Genomic DNA, 14,642 nt, shown 5'->3' with positions numbered 1-14,642 from the left:
AGGATGCAGAACCTCCATCCTTGGAAATAATCAAAATTCAACTGGACAAGGCCCTAAGCAACCCGATCTTTGAAATTAGCCCTTGCTTTGATCAGGAGGGTGGACTAGACACCTCCAGAGGACACATCCAACCTCAACCATCCTATGATTCATTCTCTCTATTTCTTTCAAATGTGAACTGTACTCTCCCTGGGGGCTGACCTGAGGGAGGTGATTATTCCCCGCTGTTCAGTACTGGGGCAGCAGCACCTGGAGCTCTGTGCCCAGTGCTGGGCTCTCAGAGAGACACGAGCATCCTGGAGTGAGTCTAGCAAAGGGCTATGAAGACAGTTCATGGATTGGAGCATCTGACATACCAGGAGAAGCTGACAGAGCTGGGACTGTTCAGCCTGGAGCAGAGAAGGCTCGGGGCGGGGGGGATCTTATCGATGTGGACAAATACCTGAGGGCGGGGAGTAAAGAAGAGGGAGCCAGACTCTTCCCAGAGGTGCCCAGTGACAGGAGGGATGGCAATGGGCACAAACTGAAATTCAGGAAATGCTATTTAAACAGAAGAAAAGGCTTTTTTACTGTGAGGGTGCTCAAACACTGGAGCAGGTTTCCAGGCAGGTTGTGGAGCCTCCATCCTTAGAGACTGGGCAGTGTTCAAAACCTGACTGGACGTGGCCCTGGGAGACCTGCTCTAGGAGACGCCGCTTAACGTAGGGGCACTGGGCTGGACAATCTCCAGATCTCCCTTGCAACCTCAAGGGCTATGTGATTTGGTATTATTTGTCCTTGCAACACTTAGGTGCCTCCTATAATGTGCGGGACCTGTTGAAACCCTCGGGTTCTGAAGAGACACAACTGGCCCTGCAGTGCTGCCTCCAGGGGAGGCTTACAGCTGGTACCGTAGTGAAATGGTTAAAACCAACGGGACGTAGACACACTTGAATATGTCAGGGAATGGACCTTACATGGGAAATGTATTCAGGCAGTCACATGGAAAAAATGTATTTCAATTTAAATTGTGTAAAGAAATAATCCCTTTACACTAATGTTGCTTGGTAACAGGTTTTCGTTCTCGGAGTACTTGAGAATGACACGGATTTAAATGACTGGCCCCATTGTTGTGGGTGTGAAATGATGTGGTGGCCTCAGCTTAGGCAGCAGTTGACAGAAATGTGCATCATGGCAGCCAGCATTAATTGGCGTCTCCAGCGGGTGGCTCAGTGGGGAGGTGCAGGTATGAACAGCGTAGCAGAGAAGCTGCCCATTCCCCCTCTGTGTCATCTCTTCCGACTGCCACGGGGCTGCATCCCAGCTGCTCACTGTACTGTGGGTGACTCACCATTCAGCGTCTTTCATCATCGTTAGACTCAAAAATTAGCATTCATCACAATTGTATGTACAACTACTCCAATAATCCATGGTACAAGCCCCTTAGTGTGCCTAAGGACTCCCTTGTGCTTCAGAAAAATTAGCAGCCCTGAGGCTTCAATATATAATCCAAAATGGTTTCATTCCGACTTCTATTTTGACAGCTATTCAGAATGTTTGATAATTCATAGCTGTCCAGGAAAACATTGGCCTGCTGAAAGACCAAAAAAGTGGAAATTTGAAAGAAAACACTTAGGGTTATTTATTGAAGCCAAAGGGCTATTATCTTCCAAAATACAAAGAAATCTTTACACACCGAGGGAATTATGCTTGAGGATTTACCTTCACACATTTACATTTAAAAGGATCTTTCATTTTGGTGGGTTTTTTTACTTCTAAAAACTCTGATATGTTTACTGCTCTTTGTTCATAATGGTTAAAAGAAAATTAAAGGTTATTCTGAGAAAATCCAGACAGTAATTTCTGTGCCTTTTACTTCATAAATCAGTCTTTTTACTGGCAAAGAGATTTTCAGGCTTATTTATAAAGCATCAGTGACATTCAGCGTTCAGTTAAAGTACTGTAAGTTAATCACTTTAACATGTTGTGTGCAGCTCTTCACCTTTATTTGCTTTATTTGCTTGTTTGTGACTTTTTGCTTTTTTTTTAAACTGGTGATATAAGGTTTTGAAATCTTGTTTTACTTGACCATATATGTGTATACACACACACACACACACACACACACACACACACACATATAGTGCTTCTAATTGGAATTTTCTGTTTCTGTCCTTCCAGGCTGTTGATATTCTTTTGCAGCATGGAGCTTATGTGAATGTTCAGGATGCAGTTTTTTTCACGCCATTGCATATTGCTGCATATTATGGCCATGAACAGGTAACAACATGGGGGGATTTCAGAAAGCTGAGAAGCGGAACACTGAGACAACTATAGGTTTAGTGTTAGATGCTTTTACTTTACATTCCAGAGGGTCTTACTGTGACAAGGCCTCGTACATTGAAGTTACTGATTGCCTTAAGAGTCTGAATATCAACAGGAAATTTCCACACTTTAATCCTCTGTGCTAGACCCCAGCAAAAATTGGTGACTTCCCCTCTAGACCTCTTAAAACAAATGATTGCCTAGTTAACTTTGATAACCTGTAAACAGACTTGGACCCAGAGGCATATTTCATTTGATGTTTATTCATCCCACCTTTCAGAGGTTGCATAAGGAATGTGAGTATACTTTCTTAAACCTCTCCAAGGAAATTAACATCACTTCTCAGTAATAATTAAATGGCGATTTTACTGGTTTTCCTTGGAACTCACAAACTAAATTGTCAACACTTTTAAGTTAATGGAAAAAATGATCCTTTAGAGAGCAGGACCTTCCATGAGGTACTGTGCACATACAAGCCCAGCTGTGCTTCCTTCAGTCACACAGATCACGGACTTATGAAACCTAATCTGAAGTTCTGACCAAAGTTGGCATTGAACCTCCCAATTCTCTTTCTTTTACTGAAGTATAATTGACATACAGTTAATCTAGCAGTCCAGTCATTTGCCCTGAATAACTCTTTTATGTGAAATGTAATAATGGGTCTATTTTGGCTTATGAGAGTCATTCACTACACCCTTCTTTAGCTAAAAGCATGTGTTCTGGGATATTTTCGAGTTTTAAAGGATGACCTGCAGGTAGAGTGTATTTTTCACTACAGTGACACATTACTTCAAGTGCATTGAGGAGTTGTTGTAGGCAAAGCTTTCGAAAGAACAGAGATGAGATGATTGAAAATGCTCTACTTCCATGGCCCGGTGGCAGCAAGGCTGCGAGCCACAGATGTGCTCCTGAGACGCTTCTTTTCATATATGTGTGCCTCATCACCCGGTAACATTAAGAATCTCCTCGCATGTTGGGCTGAGAGACTAGTTTGCTTATTTGCCATAAGCCACATCTAAACAAATAGTCAGAGTCTTGTGCGAAAAGCTCCTGCGGTGCTCTTGTGATGAGACTAGTCAGAAAGGAAACCAAGGCTCTGGCATTTGCTTTATGATGCTGACTGGTCAGTTAAACAGCTACGTGTGTCTTTTTACCATACATAGCAACTTAGAGAATGAATGAGCACTTCCTTTTGAGAATTTTAATGTTTTTATAGATATGTAACTTAAAAATTAGTTTTCTATTGAATCTCCTCTCCCTGTTTTAACTTCAGAGACATGCCCACATATACTATTACCCAACACAATATTCTATCTGATTTTCTCAAAAGATTTATATTCATGTGATATTTTAATTAGCCTTAATGAAATATTTAGGTAACCCACCTCTTACTAAAGTTTGGAGCGGATGTGAATGCAAGTGGTGAAGTTGGAGACAGACCTCTTCATTTGGCTTCTGCCAAAGGCTTTCTCAACATAACAAAGCTCTTGATGGAAGAGGGAAGCAAAGCTGATGGTAAGAAAATATATTTTTAAAAATCAGCTTCAACATTGTATTTTATAGACAGTCAGGCCTTGAATGTTGAATTTAGCTTCCTAACACGTACTCTGTGTGTGTTTTGTATCATCTTTGGGCAACTGAAACAAAAAATATAGCAGTTGGAGAGTTTCCTTCACTTCTTAAGTATGCTTGGTTTGCCATCTCACATGCACTCTGCTTCCATTAATAAATTAGAGGTGAAAAACAACAGCAGGAAAAGAATTAAGATTAATATACAGAGGTAGCTTACTATTGAGACTTCATGCAATCAGAGAACACGTGACCGTGTGGTACGTATTTCCAATCAAAATGACTTAAATGCATAGTGAACTCCTGGTGAATGAGATACAGATGAAGGATTTTAAGTCAAAATTATACAGCAAGTAATTTAAAATGATTCAGATGAGAAATTGAAATGGTTCACAAACAATTCCACAGAAAATGGAATCTTCTTAGCACATGCTTTATTATGCTTCACGAGCTTCATAGGCTTCACTGTGGGACACTTTCCACAAGGGACAGTGCGTGTGTGAGACGTCATGGGTTGGACAGGTACACAAGTCTATCAGCATTTCTGATGCTTTTGGTATTCCATGAGCGTTAGGAATCTGGGCCTTCTTTTCACAGGTGATCCCACGCTGATGCCGTAAGACTCTAACATTACAGTTCAGTGCTGTATATTTTGCATGTGCCGCAATTTAATGTATTTTTCCCTGTAATTAATATTAGCATGCAAGTAGTAGCACTGCTGAATTCTTACGCTTGCTCTTTTGTTCCCTCTCCCATGTTGTTTCAGGATTGTAGAAGGCACAAACCACACCACACTCCAGCCTTCCTTTCTCACCGCAGTGACACTGCATCACAGGCGTGTGCATACACGCTTGCGGCCACATCCTACAAACTCTTATAAATGTTGAAACTTAGAGGTCAAATTTTATGCATATTATGATTACTAATGCAGAGATTCTTAAATACTAAACAACTTTAAAATTATTTGGAAATTAATTTCTTATCCTCAGAATAAGAGAAAGAGAATGTTGTTGAAAAGGAACAGTACGTTACTTGCAAAAGCACTGCTCTTCAACACATCTTTGGACAACAGCATTACTCTTGTTAACTTATATCCACAATATACAAGGTAAAATCTTGGTCCCCTTGAAGTTCTCGATCTAGTAGCCTGTTTGATGCCTGGTTCCAGGCTATGCAGGCAGCTATTCATGAATTAAAAACAACAGAGCACAACAGGGGCAGGTGAAGAAGGGAGGTTGTGTAGCCACGTTTGAAAAGCGTGTTAAATCGCCAGACTCAGATCTTTCCTCGTCTCACCTGGTCCAACACCACCCCATGCCTGTTATCTGGCTCCGGGAGAGGACAGTCGAGCGGTCGTTTGGCACAAGTTCTGTGTTCTCAGGCTGCAGTCTTCAGCACTGGCTCTGTAAAGCCCCGACATTCCTGAATAATTGTAAAAGCAGGGACAAGAGCCCATGAGCCCTCTTCCTTGCCCAGTATGCCCAGTCATGCCAAAAGCAGCAGCACTCATGTACCCCTGTTCCTTTAGTGGCACAAAGACTGCGTTTCTCCCCAATTTCCTCTTCTTTGCTAGATTTTAACAGTACAAATTTACCACGTTCTCTGTGAGTCTTGCCTACAGGACACACATCCTACTCGCGCGGTTAAAAAAAGCGTGGAGGGCAACGGCACGAGTCAGATTTGTAAATGCTTTTGTCAATAGTGAGCTCTCGATGTGTGTGCACTGAACTGATATAATTGTGATAAAGGGGTGAAAAGAAGGGGCGTTCACTTACCATAACAAGGCAGTGGGAGGTTCACTATCAGTTAGATAGTTTATTCCAAAAGGAAAAGAATCTGGGACATATTGTTTCAGATTCTTTTCTTTAAAACCAGAATCTTCACCACTGGAAAAAGAAAAAGCAGACTGGAAGTGGGGAGTCTTTTACTCACAAAGTAGCACACTTTGAAACACGGTATAAACCCAGCAGGGGAGGAACAACTCCTAAATGCCTAGGAATGAAAGTAATTGGTGAAATAACCTGAAGAAATTTTGGCAGTATTCTGTGCAGCCTGGTAATTGGTGTCATGAACTTGAACTGTTTCTTTTAACATAACCTGGCTGACTCCCTGATCCGCTCTGAGCCCACGGCAACTGAAGACAGACAGTGATCACTGAATCAGACTGAAGAGGTCAGAATACTGGTGAAATATAGCAACATTTGCAGTCTAACAACAGCCGAAGTTCTTCTTCAACCCAACCACAATACATAAGAGAAACATAAAAGAAATATACTGCCCATGTATATATCATCACAAAAGTTCATATTTTACATATGCATGTATTTAAAACCAGTATGTTACAAGTACAGACAGTTCTCCAGATGCTGATCTCATAATCTGTTTTAACAGAAACACTGTAGGGAAGGACTAAGTAAATTCTGTGTATTTTCAGAAATCACATAAGGCGTTTCAAGCACATTTCTTGAGGTATTGATCAGATTCCTTTAAGCTCCAAATTCATTTTGAAATCATTAATATCTCTCAAAGACCAGCATGCCATTACAAGATGCTATCACTTAAAGTGCCTTAACTATCTTGAGATTTTTACAAGCTGATTTAGTGTGGAATTTCTCATTTCTGTTTTTAACAACTTCTATTTCCTTCTTCCTTTTTTCACACCTTCCAAACTCCTAGAGATTTTTTTGCATTACTGAATCAATATAATTGCTACTGACTTCCATATATATTCTGTCAGGAAATTCAGTTTTATATTTTAGAATATCTAAACCATAGAATGGGGCACAAAGTGTCACTTCATAATTTTTGATTCATTCTTGTTATCTGGTAGTTCTTTTCCTAGGATAATTGTAATAAACAAAACAAAGAGAAGGGGGTTTTTTTTTCTTAAAGTAAAGCCGAAAAGGAAGTTAATTACAATGAGAAACCATCATTATTCCTAATTAGCCATTCTCTTTCCTCATTTCATAGTCTTGCTGGTTTTAGCAGTTGCCTGGTTATGGTCTTGACCTTGAGAGGTGTGTTGTGGAGCTGCTGAGCCCATTAGGTAATCAGAAGGGTACACATTTGGGTCTCAGGAGCACCGACTTCTGACCCAGAGTCCACATCATCTAATTACTTGTTTCTCAGTCTCACCTGCTGCTTATGTGAAGGCAGGTGAACTTGATTGCTGAAAATAAAGAGCTGTGGTTTTCACCTGTTGTTGTGTTATTAGCTGGCCTGGTTGCATGGCCACACTCGCTGCTGCTGGTGTCTCAACACTCCAGCAGAAAAAAGGAAAGGGTGACTGAAAGGTGGGGTTTTTTAAGAAGTAATGGTAATTTAGAACTGTCAGTATGTTCCACTCCTTTTTTATGTTCCATTTCTTTGAAATCAGGGAGGGCCTGGAAATAATTGCTTCTCAAATGTTTAAATATAGAAGTAGGACTTCTAATGTAGATGTTTGCATGACTTTGAAAACTGTTCCTTTCAAAATGAAAGAAAAAAATGATATTTAAAAAACTGTTTTATAGGCTGATGGGGTAGCTAAGAAACAGAATATCTACAAACCTAGAAAACTAGTTGGTGGCCAGGAAACAAATGTTTCCTTTGCTTCAGATAAGCTAAATGCTCTCTATTCTTCAAACTGGTGGTCCTGGAGGTTTCTTTCAGGGACCATGGGGTATAAGATATATTCTTTGTCTTTGTAATTCCTATGGTCTTTTAATAAAATTTGCCTGCTTTCAGGGCTACTGAGCCACCATGAGTTGCAGGTCCCCCTTTTTCAAGTATCTTTGAAAGTCACTGTCACCTCTGTCAAATACAATCAATTTTAAATTTAAAACCAAAGTGTAATATTAAAAATCCAGGCACGTTCGGTTGTGCTTCTCTGAATACTAAACAGTTATCACTCGCTGGGACTTGGGCAATTGCCCTTATTTTTTTAAAACAGACTTGCACTGTCTTTTTTTCATCCTTTTACTTACTGTAATAGTTTCACTTGTTACTTTCTACCTACATAATGTCTCAGTTCAAAGAATAATTTCTACAGTACTCCATTTTGTTCCAGACAAAAACTTAACATTTGCTCATTTTTACTGATTATTTGTAAGGCAACCTCAATTTTTAATCTGACTGCCATGACAGTTGTACTCTCTATCCCAAATTTAATATAAAAATACTTTAACATCTCATTTTTAAGAACTCTCCTGTACTCTTCTTTAGTAATTCCTGAATCAATATGATGTACTTCTTTGCCATAACTCTCTTATAAAGTGTTTTTTTACTGATTTTTCTTTGTTTTGACTCTGAACTTCTTCAAGACAATATTCCAGTGTACCTGTTGTGTTTCATTTAGAAATCAAAAAGCTATCAATTAAAGCAAAAACCGTCATCCCATGTTGTAGTTATATATCCATCCAGAGGCAAAGGAAATGGCTTGCAAGTATTTGACATATATCTTCGTTTCCTTCCTTGCTCTACCTTACACCTTGTTGTGCTGTAGAAGCTCATGGCCCTGAGACCCCTGATGTCCTTCAGGCCATTCTGTGGGTACATATTCTAAAACGCTGACATTTATTATGATAAAACCTTGACATTTATTCCCCTCTTATTTATTGCATTTCAGAATGAATCTGTGTCTGGTACTGCATCATAATAAAAAATAAAGGCATGTCACATTAATCTATTAAGTGAAGAATTATTTTAGAATAGACAAATAAAAGAGTTTACTTATCTTTACTCTTTTTAATATAAGTCTGCTAGGAGGGTTAGTGGGAGCAGTTAATGAAATTTGTGGGCCATAAGCTTAATATAAGTTACAGACATTCCCTTTTTTTTTTTTTTTGGCCTAAAATTCATCTTTGGAACTGTCACTAGTCATCAGTGAAGGTATAAGTTCAGCTCATTTTAAAGGACTGTCCATTTCTGTGAGCACTCAGCATTACTTCAGAAAGATTTTAAAACAGAGATTTATTTTAATTTTCCTTGTTCTTTATAGCCACAGAAAATCAGGAGAAGACAGAACCTCACAATGTGCTTGGTTTACCCTTTGTCCCAAGGAGGCTCAGCTATAGGAGCTGAGAGATGTTTGTCAAAGCTGTGCTTAAAGGCCTGTGTAGTACAAGTTTGGACACCTCTAATGACAGATTATTCCTTAGTAGACTATTAATTTCTCGTGAACTGTCTCAAAGATCTAGTGCTTGACTGAATTGAGAACTAAATATTGCCCAAAGTCAACTGTATTTGTCCGTTCTATCAGTTACGGTATCAACCAGTTGTGCTTGTTCTATCTTTAAATGTAGAAAGAAATATATTAAGAATCACAGAAATACATGCTGTCTATTAAAACTGAATAAAGACCCTTTTTTGGATAATGAACACAGTATTTGTATGTGTCTGTACCAATGGAGAAGTCTGCCTAGAGCCTTGTCCAATCTCTTCTTTGCTTCCTGCTAGACAAGAAGGAGCCGTGTAAGGTGTGCCAGAGACATCTCAGGCACGCCGAGGAAGGGTCCCGGGTGCTGGGGTGCAATCCCCTCTCCTGTAAAGAGGCAGATCCATGCTCCCTGGCACGGATGTGGCCCAGGATAACGGGCAGTCTCAAACAGTTCCCCCCTGTGGGCCAAGGACCTTGCAGGGAAATGAAAACATTGGAAATCCAGATGTTTGAATGAATTCTCTTCCTTTCTCGCCTTTTCTGTATTCATATTTTAATAGTGACTATGAAAAATATATCCTTATGTCTCCTTCATTTTTTTAAAATTTCCTTTTTGTCACTGTATAACTATATCAAGAATCCTTGATCCTGCTACTTGAGGAAGCTCACATAAACCTTAAAACCAACTGGATTTTCCTTTCCTAAGAGCAACAATGAAGTAGGTTTCTTCCTAGTACTTGTAATTAATAACTATTGTTCCATGCATTTGGAATAACTCGGTGGATTGCTTTCTTGCATATAGTAACTGTATTTTACCTTTGCTTCACATTGTAATATACTGACAGCAATTGCTCTTTCTAATGGTCATTTATAACTCGTGATTCATTCATGGAAAGCTACATCAAAACATTCAATATATCTGCTACTGGAGGAAAGCAATTATACCCGAAGTTCAAAAAATCGTCTTGACACTACTACAGATGGCACTGAGTAATGCAGTTTTGATATATGAAAGCTCACAGAAATTTCAATTTTAAAGAAATAGGACCATAAATATTTTAGCAGGAGGTTTCAAAACATATGGGCATAACACATAAAGCATCATGAAGTATCCAAAACAAGTTGTGTTAAGTATAAAATACTTTCTTTGGTCTCTTTCTGGGTCAAATGGCAGTGAATGCTCAGGACAACGAAGATCATGTTCCTCTGCACTTCTGCTGTCGATTTGGACACCATGAAATTGTGAAGTTCTTACTGCAGAGCAGCTTTGAAGTTCAGCCCCATGTGGTGAATATCTACGGAGACACACCTTTACACCTGTGAGTCACGCGGGGAAGCTCTGTGTTATGTGGTTTGGGCCTAATTAGAAAGCTGCTGTTGTTAACGACTCTTTACTGACTTCATCTTCAGTGCATGTTACAACGGCAAGTTTGAAGTTGTCAAGGAAATAATTCAGCTCTCAGGAACAGAAAGTCTCACTAAAGAAAATATATTCAGTGAAACGGCTTTCCACAGGTGAGATGTTTAAAACGCCATCAGCAGCAGAATGCCACTTTCACACATGCACAACACCCACAATCACAAATGTCCCGCCAGCAGCCAGATGTGGAACAAGGCAAGTGGTGAGCTCGACGGGGATGTTCAGTTTGTATCTTGAGATACAAGAGAGGACACGAAGTAAGAGGTAGAACCAGGTAGTGAATGGGGAGAGCGAGCGAGGGAGAGGAAGGCAGGACAGGCCTCGGGTTCTTCAGCGTCTGGGTGAACAATGGCTTCTCTGTCTGTGCAGTTTGGAAGCTGAGCCTAGAGCCTGTTCTGCCCCAAACCTCTGGAGCCGAGGTATTCTAAATCAGAAATGAGGTGGCAGAACACAGTTTGGTCACAATGCTGTGAGCTTGTAAACTGTTATTTAAGAGGTACTTTGCAAAATAAACTTTATTAATTTTGCATAGCTGGGCAAAATTAATTTACACGACCATAATTAGAATGTTTTTGAAAGAACAGAAGTGAACATGCTTTGGTGGATTAATCATGCATTCACACATTTCTAAAGTTCCTTTATTACTACATTTTTATCTCTGTATAATTCTTTTTAAATTTTTGGCTACCCAAAGTATTTGTCCTTTTATGGACTACAGCATTCACTTTTCCCTTTATTTTTGCAGTGCTTGCACCTATGGAAAGAACATAGAACTTGTAAAATTTCTTCTTGACCAGAACATTGTAAGCATCAATCACCAAGGAAGGGATGGACACACAGGTAACATCATCATCCTTGATGTGTATGAGTGCATACACCAGCACCAAAAAATTTGGAAGCCATACAGGCTCAGGATTTCCAGAGTAATTCCCATGGTAACTGATGATCAGCATCCAATTCCCTTTCAGTCATACCTCAGCCTTTTTGAAGTACGTTTGCAGGCAGGCATAGAAGTGGTAAGAGTTCAGTGAGGATGTGTCAGGCTCGTTAGCTCGTATATGAGTAACAAAACCCGATGTAAACTGATTGTCCTGTCGTAGGTTTTAGAATAGGGCCCAAGTATTATTCTGTAGGGACTAGGCATACAGGATAGGGTGTCTGAAGGGCTGCATGCCGCCGTGTCCCTACGGCAGGCAACAAAAAAACAGCCTCCTTTGTTTCTACTTGCTTTTCTTCACGTACAAAGTTGTTAAATATGATTTGCAGGTGGTAGAGTAAATGCTGACATGTTGTGTAGCTGGCAATAGATTGGTTCTTGCAGCATTAATATTTTATTTTCACCTATTGCCTCAGGTGGTTTTTTTATAATAAATTCCTTAATCGAGGAAATCAATTTGCTGCCAGTCCTATTACGCTGTCCTGACAGTTGTGCTTACCGTGCTCTCTGGTGCTCTAGGATTACACTGCGCGTGCTACCATGGTCATATTCGACTTGTACAGTTTCTGCTGGATAATGGAGCCGATATGAATCTGGTAGCTTGTGATCCCAGCAGGTCCAGTGGAGAAAAGGATGAGCAGACCTGTTTGATGTGGGCTTATGAGAAAGGTATTTTAATTTTCTAGTTTCTGCTACAAAATCCACAGGAACAGTACAGGAAGGAGATAACACTACAAAATAACCCCCTCAGGGCCTGTAGACTAAGAGCTCTCGCCATCTGCTTTCCAGTCCCTGACACGAAGGATTATAAAAACCAGCCCTTTTATTTGTCTTCTCAGATATTCTGTTAAACATCAGTTTAATTCAACACAAAATCAAGGACGGGAGTATTTATATGCTGCTAAAATACAAAACATACAGCCTGTTCAGAAAAGGCTATTTTTCCCTCTGGTATGTGCATGAGTTTTAATTTTATTACTGAAGGAGGCCCTACGAGGAGTGATGATTCAGAGTCAATAATCTTAAATTCTTGCAAATATGGATCAAAGCGAGGCATTTTCCATGGTTGCTGTCATACTGTCCTACATGTACAGCAATGTGTCGGGCTTCTGCCCTGTTTTTGACTCCGTGACTTCTGAGACGTTCCCCCCTCCTCCAAAAACATTGCAGCACCATTTATTATGAGAATGACTGTAATATAGTAAAGGCCTTTCAAAAACCTGATATTGGCAAAATACTCTGTATGAAATTACTGAGGGAAAACTCATCTTTGAAAGGTTTAGAAAATAATTTTTCGTATCACCAAGCAGAACCCAGTGTGTCAAACATCGGAGAGTGCGAGCCCCTTGCCCTTACACTGTGCTGCTCTGGTTCCTCGCGAGGCAGAACGACGAGTAGAGCACCTGTCCCCAGCAATACCGTGTACAAATTTTGTCTGGTTTAGGACACCAAAACTGAAATATTTTCAGGCACTGGTTTTCTTGTAAGGCCTATTGAAGACTTTTGTCAACTTCCATTTCAAGATCTCTGTAGCAGGGTTTTTTCTATTGCCATATATCACATTTCAGTATTAGGGGTGGACTCCCGCAAGTAACACACTTGGGTTTATTGGCAGGTATTTCCCTGTATTTCTGTAGTTAAGAATCATTGTATGTTTCAGATTAGTGCTGCTGTATCTTTGTTTACATGTTTTATAGGCACATTGTACATTTTTTTCAAAAATCCCCTGTGTTTACCTGCAAATCCTTGTATATCCTCTTTCTTTCTTAGGTCATGATGCCATTGTGACCCTTCTGAAGCATTACAAGAGACCTCAGGATGAATCACCCTGTAATGAATACTCACAGCCTGGAGGAGGTATAGTCTGAGAAACCACTTTATTCTCCAACTGCAGGGACTGATCCAAAGACCACTGAAATCTCTGGAAATGTTCCACTGATGTCAGGGAGCTTTGGGTCAGTTCTGTCTGGCACAAAGAAAATTAGTGTCATGAGAATCGCCATTTTCCAGGTACCCTCTATTTATGTCAAAAGTCTTCCTTTATCTTAAAATAGAGTTGTCACTTCATGTTACTCACTGGAAAGAAAAGCTAAAGACTCTGAGATGAAGCTCAATCCCTAGTAATCATTACTCAAACCTTTTTACATCCTTGTTTAGCTATTCTCTCAGTGTTGTTTAGCTCTGATGTGTATTTTCACCCCTTTATTATTCATTCTTTAAGCAATCATTGCCTCATGAATTTATCAGTACAGACACTTATACTGTCTCTGAATTCCATGAGATTCATTCTGTTCTTCTATTTCAGATGGTTCCTATGTGTCAGTTCCATCCCCTCTAGGAAAGATTAAAAGCATGACTAAAGGTATTTTCAATGGCAAGAGAAAACTTGAACTTTTATGGTCTTTTTACCCAAGGTGTTTGTCAGCATAAACATACTACACAAGATTCATTATTCCTGGAATTTTTGTTGTTCAGAAATGTAATGATGTGCACAAGCAGCAGCTATGTTTCCCTAGGATAGTTTTAGGAGACAATCTACTTAGCTTTGCTGCTCAGCATCATTATAATTTCTGTATCTATCTTATTTTCATTTACTTTAAAAAATACATTTTTTTTTTATTTCCTTGGAGAAAAGGATGTAATTGGGAATTTGTGTTAATGAAATACACATATATCCATGAATGCAAACAAATACCATATTGAATTCCACTGTAAAATGCCTGGATTTTCTTTACAAGAAAAATTCTGTCCAAAAATAATTTGTGCTCATCTGAAACACATATAGATAAAACATTCAGATGAATATTTGTACTTCAAAATATTTCACTTTTTGTGGGGCTTTCAATTTTCCACTTCACACATTCACTCTGGATATAATCAAACCCTTACATCTTTTACACGGCAGCATTTAAATGCTCCATTTAGAAATATTCTGATAAACTTTATAGTAATAAACCAAAAAGATCAACAAGGTAGAGAGGTTTGCTAACTAAATTACGTCGCAAAATTTAGATCCCATTTGTCGCTATAGAGTCAGTCAGATCTGGAATAACATCCCCTGCATTCGTAACAAGCATTAGCTATACAGAGGAAAAGGAACTAATTCTCCATATAAAGAGTTTTACGCAGCCATCCCATGATGGAGCAGAACACGCTTAGGGGACCGTGTTCATCAGCGATAAGATTTTAAGGCCAAGAAAGCCCAAGGCAACTGTAGTACTGCAAGTGTTTGTCTGTTATTGGGGTTTGCTGAGGTTACTGAACAAAAAGGGAAG

General features: G+C 39.5%; 1 protein-coding gene across 4 annotated transcripts in view; it reads left to right on the top strand.

The window, feature by feature from the left end:
• The window catches only part of TNNI3K (TNNI3 interacting kinase), an 85,587-nt gene that overhangs the window by 19,344 nt on the left and 51,601 nt on the right, over positions 1–14,642 (top strand). For 3 of the 4 annotated variants that reach the window (XM_074831736.1, XM_074831735.1, XM_074831734.1), the window contains exons 6-13: positions 2,161–2,259; positions 3,681–3,819; positions 10,185–10,329; positions 10,421–10,525; positions 11,176–11,270; positions 11,887–12,036; positions 13,138–13,224; positions 13,673–13,729. In XM_074831736.1, coding sequence (XP_074687837.1) covers positions 2,161–2,259; positions 3,681–3,819; positions 10,185–10,329; positions 10,421–10,525; positions 11,176–11,270; positions 11,887–12,036; positions 13,138–13,224; positions 13,673–13,729 — 877 coding nt within the window. The remainder of the gene's footprint in view (positions 1–2,160; positions 2,260–3,680; positions 3,820–10,184; positions 10,330–10,420; positions 10,526–11,175; positions 11,271–11,886; positions 12,037–13,137; positions 13,225–13,672; positions 13,730–14,642) is intronic. The other variant, XM_074831737.1, reaches the window with a different exon arrangement.

This window comes from Strix aluco, chromosome 8, assembly GCF_031877795.1.
Source record: "Strix aluco isolate bStrAlu1 chromosome 8, bStrAlu1.hap1, whole genome shotgun sequence".
Taxonomy (NCBI): domain Eukaryota; kingdom Metazoa; phylum Chordata; class Aves; order Strigiformes; family Strigidae; genus Strix; species Strix aluco.
This window is presented reverse-complemented; position numbering and strand designations above follow the sequence as displayed.